Source organism: Haliotis rubra, unplaced genomic scaffold, assembly GCF_003918875.1.
Source record: "Haliotis rubra isolate DU_JTF1 unplaced genomic scaffold, ASM391887v1 Scf1020, whole genome shotgun sequence".
Lineage (NCBI taxonomy): Eukaryota > Metazoa > Mollusca > Gastropoda > Lepetellida > Haliotidae > Haliotis > Haliotis rubra.
Window position 1 is genome coordinate 60,878 of NW_025764916.1, and position 9,116 is coordinate 69,993.

General features: G+C 39.8%; 1 protein-coding gene across 1 annotated transcript; it reads left to right on the plus strand.

Moving 5' to 3' along the window:
* Window positions 1-2,895: 2,895 nt before the first annotated feature.
* On the plus strand, window positions 2,896-6,102 carry LOC124270917 (piggyBac transposable element-derived protein 4-like). Its single transcript, XM_046705982.1, has 2 exons — window positions 2,896-2,958; window positions 3,564-6,102. Exon 2 carries the CDS (start codon window positions 3,608-3,610, stop codon window positions 5,315-5,317), a length of 1,710 nt encoding a protein of 569 aa, XP_046561938.1. The 5' UTR covers window positions 2,896-2,958; window positions 3,564-3,607; the 3' UTR covers window positions 5,318-6,102.
* The last annotated feature ends 3,014 nt before the right edge of the window (window positions 6,103-9,116 follow it).

The following is a 9,116-nucleotide window of genomic DNA, read 5'->3' on the forward strand; positions in this document are numbered from 1 at the left end:
CGCCACTAAAACACAACAGTATAACAAAGAATGTGTAAAATAAACAGTGCATAAAATATAAGGCCTGTCCGACTGCCTGAGACGGGCTAGATTTCTGACGGGCGATCTAAATTTACAGCTGGCCAGCCCGATGGTCTGATCGATAATCATATAATTTTGTTTAGATGTTCCATACATCTGATAAAATTCACCATATCTTGGTGTCTGGTCTGGTTAAATCAATTTTGGGCTGGTAACATTTTGATGTTACAACCCAGATGTCTGCCTGGGAGTTATGTCTGGCTTATTTACACTGTAATAAACCGGGTATTCTTTTCAGACTGCGTACCTATTTCTACTACTATTTCTTTACAGTTCTATATATAAATGCATCACACATCAAACGTACTGTTGCAGTGAATAATGAATAAATTAGTTCCCGTTTCGCGTTAATTGGACGTATCGCAGTTGTGAGGTTTTGTGACACGTTATACACACTTAAGGTAGCACACGAACACACATAGAATTTAGCCAACTCCAACTGTTTATTGCATTTTAATCGTTTTGTCAATGTTACTACTCATTGGTGTAAACATATTATTAGACTATGCCTAACTAAGTAAAAACATGTTGAACACCCAAAGAAAATATATTATGAATCCCCAATAAGAATTCGCGAGTCAATAGTGAATACATTATGCATGCATCCTGTTGGCGCGGCATTCGTCACTATAATACACTCCTACAAATAGTTTAAACTGCCGTATCGCAATGCTGCTTGTTGAACAGCTGAGATCACATATATATGTGTAATTTAGGCTACACGTAAGTCGTGACATGTGCATAAGATGAAATGTTTTTAAGACGTACACATGCAAGGTTGGCTTAAAGCTTAGCGAATCGTCACTACCGTTAATTAAAAAATGTTTTTTTGTTTAATTATTTATACGCAGAGCGCCACGCAGGCAGGTTGATTGAAGACATACACAAGTAATTGAATGTTCTGGGTCAGTCGGTCAAGGACTTTCTAATGTCTGCGCTGATAGATATTAAAATAGTCTTTCTTTACATGTCTTCGAGCGCTTGAGCACAACAGCAAATTTGTGCAAAGGTGATATTTCTGTTTGTTGTTTAACACCTCACTCGGCAATTGTTCGGCTGTATGACGGCAGTGTAAGTAATCGTGTGTTCTAGACAAACCAGTGGCTGATATGGTGAGCAACGACAAATGATATGGGTTGCAGGAGAGTAGGTGTAACCTGAACCCCCAGGGAGTCTGACATTATTCAACACATAGGCTCACCACAGTGAGTGTGTTTAACTCTACCCGCTTTTAGCAATATCACGGCGGAGGACACCAGAAATGGGCCTCACACATTGTACCCATGAGTCGAATCGAACCGGGGTCTTCGGCGTGACGAGCGGACGCTTTAACCACCATGCTACCTCACCAACCATGCAGGCTCATCACAGATTATACAGGAAAGTTGTAGACTGACCGAATACTCTGTTAACTCGTCAACAGTGAGGGATTTTGATTACAATGAACAGACGTTTAATACAGAAATTCTGTCGCAGCGTGCAAATATCCTCTTGCCTAAACCGTTACTTAAATATTGCCAAAAGCAAACTCACAATACATATATACTAGCCACATAAAGAAACTGTGCACACAGAAAATTCCTTCAGAATTGGAATACAACACAGAAAAGACGACATGATGTAGACACTTTATAAGCTGAAGTATCGGGTCTCAACAACATGTCAAAAGAACATGAACAATATCCGTAACGATGACGTCAGAAGTTCAAAATTGAGTCGGGGGTCACACGTCGAAGTCACAAAGTCAATAACGAGTATGACCATCATGCGCGTGAAGCACAGCAGTGCATCGACGACGCATAGAGGCTACCAAATTTTCCAAATGAAGGCCTGGGGAATGGTTTGGGACGTGGTCACTGCCGTCTGGAACCTGTGTCTGATATGAGTCACCCGAATCCATCTGTCCTGTCTTGGCGTCGTTACTCGGGGACGCCCAGAACGTGGGTGGTCGGCCACGTCATTACTGTTTCCTTAACGCCTGACCAATGCAGAAATCGTTTTACGATGGCATTGGACATATGCTGCCACCTGTTGTTGGCTCATGCTTGCTCGAACCATTCCAATGGTTTCATGACGTTAATCTTTTTCATGTGAATTTGTGAACGTTTGAATGACCAAAGATCAAGCTTTCGACAGTGACATCAATTTCTGAGTTTCACATGTTGTGTGCAGCTGCACAGGCTGCACGTGCAGTAACACATTGCAAGTCCATAGGCCACCATCAATGACGTCACGTCGCCTGGCACCTGCATGAGCGTTTGATTGTCTCCAATACTTGAATAAATGATCACACCTTTATTCATGCATAAAGACGCTGTCTGCCTATCTTTATACAGATTTCTGTGTGCACAGTTTCTTTATGTGGCCAGTAATATCATTCTTAATTATTGTAGCATTTAATAAGGATCAAGTATTACTAGAGTCTATTATGGTTGACAGGATATGTGACAGGGTGCCTCAGAACTTAACTTTGGTTATTTCAGTTAGGAGAAGTAATCTTTTCATATATATTTAAATATGAGCAAGTACATGTATTACAGTGAGATTTTCCTGATTCTGAACCTTTGGCAGAATTAAAAATAACATTAGGGAGAGAGAGAGAGAGAGTTGTGAAAATCAACTTTTAAAACTGAAGAAATTAGCTACTGAAAACGACTAATTTACGTCATGGTGACTGATGATGACGGCGCAATCAAATGAATGTGGGTGCCAGTTCGGCCCGACGAGATAAACGATGGGAGAGAAACATTAGGTCTGAAGAAATTAGCTACTGGACCGTCGGTTCCGAGATGAACTACCGTCGGCCACAGCCACAAGATGGCGACTGGCATCGAAATAATTGTGTCGCCACATGTTCAGGAATAGAGTTATTTCCTGGTGAGTATTTTGATATCGGTGGCACGGAATGATTAATGAACAAACAATAAACATAATTCTTATGCAGTAATAGTTGGTGTAACTGCATGTAACAAAATTTAGGAATGGTGTCAAATTGATGAATATGCATGATCACGTATCCCGTTAACAGTAGCCAGATCAACAATGACTAATGAATATTTAGACACCTCAATAAGGGCTAATTCCATTTTTTAGCCGACAGTGAGAAGATTTAATGAGTCACCTAAATGATAATTCCCGAAACTGGAAAGAATGTTTCATGTTTTCCTCTCAAACTTTGTTGACTTCATTCAGTAGCGAGACCTGTTCGTTCTATTTCAAATTAAACGCCCATCACTTCCCTCACCCAGCCAAATCCATGAATTTAAGAGGTCTATTTTATTACACTTCATATCACATGCGTTTTAAGGCTAAAGGGGTTGTTGGTACTAAAATAGACACCTGGGATTGATGACTTTCCAAATACGGAATCATAATTAGTTAAAAGGATTGGATCAAAGTGTTGAATGTAATTTAGATTATGGTGATATTACGACATGTTTGAAGTTCTAATATAAATCAGTAGTATCTCTTTGCATTTTCAGCCCATGCACTTTCAGTTCTGTGCAGAGGAGATAAAACAAAAGGTATGTCAACAGAAGGCAAGGGACTATTTGATTTATCATTTGTTCAGCAGGATAGTGATAGTGAGAGTGAATTAGACAATGAGCCACTATTGGAATTAGTTGATGATCTGGAGGATGAAAAGTGGGATCCAGATGAAATGGATTCAGAAGACTTCCTGTATTCCTGGGTATCAAGTGAAAATGTTTCTGCAGGGGGACCCATGCAACCAATGTTACAGCTGAAGTTCACTGAATGCCCAGGGAGCAGGGCGATAACAGTGGCATGGAAACCAGTAGATTATTTTCTGGCATACTTCCCACCGAGTATGTTCACGAGGATTGCAGAGGAGACAAACAGATATGCCTCTCAGTTTGTTGCTTCAAATCCTAAACTACCAATGTTTTCCCGCTTTCAGAAGTACGCCCCAACTAATGCTGAAGAAGTCATGGTTTTTGTTGCTCTAGAGATGTCAATGGGGATGTGTGTTAAGTCAGATGTGTCCGAGTACTGGATCACCTCTGGTTTGAATGTCACTCCAGTGTACAAGAAGATAATGTCCAGAGATAGATTCACATGTCTGAGGTCCATGTTACATTTCAATGACAATTCCATGTGTCCTGAGCCTGGGAGTGCTGATTATGATCCCATGTATAAGGTCCGTCCTCTCAGTGATGCCATGAAAGAACAGTGCCTTCAAAATTATGTTCCTCATGCAAATCTGTGTGTTGGCAGATGGAAGACCTCACAGAAGCTGCAAGTCCCTTCAGGGACCAATAATTCTGAGGTGAAGATTTGGTGTCTGTGTGACAGCACTAATGGAATGTGTCTGAATTGGAAGATTCATTGTGGCGAAAAACCTTCTTCCAATGGACTTGGCATGGATGTATTGACAGAATTGTCTGCTCCTTACTTTAACACAAGCAGAGTTATCTACCATGACAAGTTCTTCACATCAGCAACTCTTGCCTTATACCTGTCAAGGAAAGGAATAGGGAGTTGTGGGCCTGTTACATTAAAAAGAGATGACATTCCCAAGGAATTGCAGAAATCACCAGGGAAGGCAGAGAGTAGATCTGTATTGTTCCACAAAGATGAACCCACAGGTTTGGTGATGTCTTGCTCAGGAGGTTCTTTGAGTGATCGAAGGAGAGTCAACTTTTTGTCTACAGTCCATGGGAATGAGGTGGTTCATAAACGAGTTACATGTAAGAAGAGTCCAAAAGGTTACCAGGATATTCAGAAACCAAAGATTGAAGCTGATGTGAATCAATTCATGGTTGGAGTCAATATCATGAGGACTTTCACAACAAAGTATTTCTACAAGAGCAAAAGCAGAAAAACCTACCTGATCATCTATGACTTTCTCAAAGAAGTTGCAATGTACAATGGTTACATCCTTCACAAGGAAACAACAAAGAAGGCTAAAAGCTACAGATCCTTCAGGGACGATGTTGTGCAAGGACTCATCGAGATGTACCGAAACACAGACCAACCATTTCCTCGGGTTCATAGCTATGACTCAACATTTGTGCCCGAAAGATTGAGCGGTAGACATTTCGTTGAGCAAATGCATGAATGGAAAACACCTAGAGATTGCGTTGTATGTTCAGACAGGAAGGGTCGTCAGCGCCACCAGACTTCACTTGGTTGTCCAGACTGTGGTGTAGCTCTGTGTGTTGGTAAATGCTTCAAGAGATACCACACCTGCTTTGATTACAAGCTTCAGAGCTAAGGCTAACATAGGGGAGGGCATTTGTTTTTTATGAACATTTTCACAAAGCATTCAGAGACAAGAGAAAATTCCATAAATCTCGCTTTATGATTTTCCTCCTGAGATATTTGCTGATCATGTGAAAATAATGATATTTTCTTTTCAGACAGTATTGCGGCTTAACAATTGCTTTTCTTCATTCTTTTGACACATTACAATAGCTGAGATCTTCAGCTAGGATAGATTTGTTTAGGTTCTGACCATTTCATGTGTGGGATTGGGGCAGGTAGGTATGGTTGGAGTATTTTTCAGTAAATGCTGAAAGAATTTTTCAGGGTCAGGTTTCAAAGAAAGGAAACATTGTGGATATCTTGAAAATGTTGTATTTTGGTCTTTTTTAAGAATTATTTTTCTTCAAAGACAAAGTGCTGAGGCAGTCTCTTAAAACCTCATTTAAGTTGTCTCTGGCCTTGGAGACTTAATCAAAGCTTAGTAATAATGAATTCTGGATTGTAAAGTGAACCATCATCAAACTGTCACAATTATGTAAAAAGAATAAGGAGCAAAGTGTTCTAACATTGACATTCATTTTAATTATATATTACATCAGAGATTAGGATGACACTTTAATGGGTAACTAGATAATTCAGATGCTTGCTTCATTTGATTTTATTATGTTGTGAGGGAAAAATAGATTATTTCCCCTGGGCCTCATTGATAGCTCTTCAGTATGATAAGTTTTGGATTGTTACAATTTCCCTGTTCCTGTTCCTGTTTCTGCCAGAATAAAAAACTTGTTTGATGAACAAGTCATGTTATCTTTATATAATCCTCTGAAGGTACAAGGGAGTATAATGTTTTGGCCACTCTACCCTTCTGTCCAAACATAACCAATGACCTAGCTCCTTGATGATTTCATTTAATAATATGCCTTTATAGTGATGGTTTATGCCCTTTGCTCTCAGGTGATTCTGAATCGGTGGCATTGGTAACATGGGTCATGAAATTGGACAACCCCCAAAACATGCCCCCCTGAATCTGCATCGAAACGTCACACTCAATAAAGGAAATTTTGTTAAATATTGCACTTACAAATTTACTTTAATCATAGTAGGCAATACGCCTAGTAAACATCAGAAATATTAGGAAGGAGAGTGGCCACTCCATGACTGCACGCACATACACACTCACTCGTGCACAGGTCTAAGTTAATCCGATTAGAAAAAAACCAGTGATTGATATTAACGGAAACGACCCAGCCGTTGGTGAACGGTGACAATTCAATCGCCTGTCCCACAAGCATAGGGGAAATACGTCAAAACACTGCTGTACATGTATAATGAAGCTACGCTGTAACCTCGTGTGTGAAAGAATACAATCACCCTAATGGCTGCTCTACTACAACGGGATTCCCAGCTACAAGCAGCGATTAATCCTCTCTGCTCAATAACATGGAAATTTGTCTGTGTGGGATGCTGACAATAACCCGCCTACTAATTTGTGCGTCGTTTGTTATTGAATAACGTCAATAGAATCACTATGTACACACTTAAGGTAAATTGTTTATAGACTAACTAATTATCTTGTGTGTCTAGCTGAAGGCATGCTATTATTTTACGCATCCTAAAATGGGAGGTAAATACTCCAATAATGAGTTGACAGAGTTCGCTGAATGAAGGATTGTATGTTTGGATATTAGGACTGATTAACCAACACATGATCACTACTAATGGTATGTCTATAGTCATCTCTGTTTATTAAGATATATACAAGTACTTAGTGATATGTACACGGAAACCATAAATTGTCAAAATAAGCTGGAACAAAAAAATCTCAAAATTCCGAGTAAAATTAAATAATAATAGTAAGAGTACTTTTATAGCGCCTCATCCACATCACTGAAGGACACGCTGTAAGTGCATATAAGTCACAGTTCATTATTACTAGGGGTGACTATTGAGGGAGAAACAACTATTGCTATAGCGATAGTCTATTGTGACCAACTATTGCAATATTTGTTTTTTCTAATTGAATTGTCTCATTTGAAGTCTTTCCCAAATGAATGTATAGTTTATACTAACACGTTGAAGTAGTCTCAGTCTCTTTTGATAACTGACAAGAAACTTCAAACCCAGATCAAGTTTGTTAAGAGGTAACAGGGGTGGATACCTCTAAATCAAAGTGAATGAATCTGGTACTTGCTGTATTTTGCGCTGCGCATTATTAACGGAGGTCAATTACTAAACTATCGATAGTCACACATACTCTCGATGCATCGATAGTTTTTCGTTTCTACCATCGATTAATTGCTATCGGAGTCTCAACAATTGCAACCCATGGATAGTTCGATGCATCGTTACACCCCTAATTATTACCCCCTATAAAACAAGCTGACTGCGCTAGAAGGTTATAGTCACATGACATCCCACAAGGTACCCATTTACAGCTGGGTGAACAGAGGCAATTTTGAACAAACTTACTTGCCAAAGGTTAGACCATATGTATCACATGTGCTTCGTTGTGGGGCAGGACTGAAGTCGAAGAAATTCTCAGCAACTGCCAAACACGGTCACCCACCCAAGTACTCTGCGGCCAGCGTTGCTTAACTTCAACTGATTTGTGACCTGAGCTCTATGCACAGGTGAGGTGAGGTGAAATTAGGTTTAACGTCGTGCTTGAGAATATTTCGCTCATATGACGACGTGCATGCGTGTGTATGTGTATGTGCGGCTGCTTGTACTAGCCCAGACTTAAGCTGGTTTTATAGTGCTAGCTCACTGAGATACCATGCCGCAGTGAAGCATGAATACCCCACTCAGACACAGTATACTGACTCCGAGCCGACCAGTCCTTGTTGTACCCATTAATGCCGAGCGCCAGGCAGGGACCAACAAGTACCATATTTTAACGTCTTTTGGTATGACGCGGTCGGGGATCGAACCCGCGACCTTCCGCTCTCCGGGCGGACGCTCTAACCACTACACCACGGAGGCGGTCTCTATGCACAGGACCACACAACACCACTTAATCCATATATGGTTTATACAGAAGTTATATATTTAAGTTCTTACAAAAATCTTGATATTTAGCAATTTCAAACGTTTTCACGATCATAATGCACCTGCAGATTTTGAAAATGGAAATCACAAATTCACCCTCTCTCATCCAATGTTGGGATATGGGAATGGGCAGTCCATCCATCATTCTTTATTCGTAATACTGATGAGGCCATAGACCAATAGACGCATCTAGGTTGTGTTACAAATTCATTACATTGTGTTACCTATCTTACATTGCATGGGATATGTACATAGATAAGGTTCTAATAGTATCGTTACAGTCACATGTCGTTAAGATACGATATTTGGCACCATTTGGATTGTGACATAAATATTCCTTTATGTATTTGTTAATGTCATTATAAATTTGACATACAGGTATGAAGTGATATTCGTCTTCAACAAAACCATTATTTCAACATCTTCGAAGTCTACATTTCCTTTTTATAAATTGCCTTCATATCTGCCCGTTTCAATGACAATCTCATTTGAGTTACAACGAAATCGAGAAGGTCGAAACTTCCCTAAAGCCACATTTAAGAGATAGTGTTCTACGTAAAAGCTGAGGCAAGTTTTTGTTCCTTATTTTTGGATATATCGGCGTAATAGACTGTTAAAGGAAAGTTTACTTGTATAACGTATATGACATGCTCACGTAGTTCTGAGAAGTACCCAAGACACTGATCCTGACCCACACGCCTTCTATACATCGCACTGGCAGATCCAGAGAAAATGACTTAAGACTACATTGAAGATTTTTT

Excerpts from the sequence above, each read along its gene's own strand:
- LOC124270917 (XM_046705982.1), top strand. The coding sequence starts at position 3,608 with ATGTCAACAGAAGGCAAGGGACTATTTGATTTATCATTTGTTCAGCAG.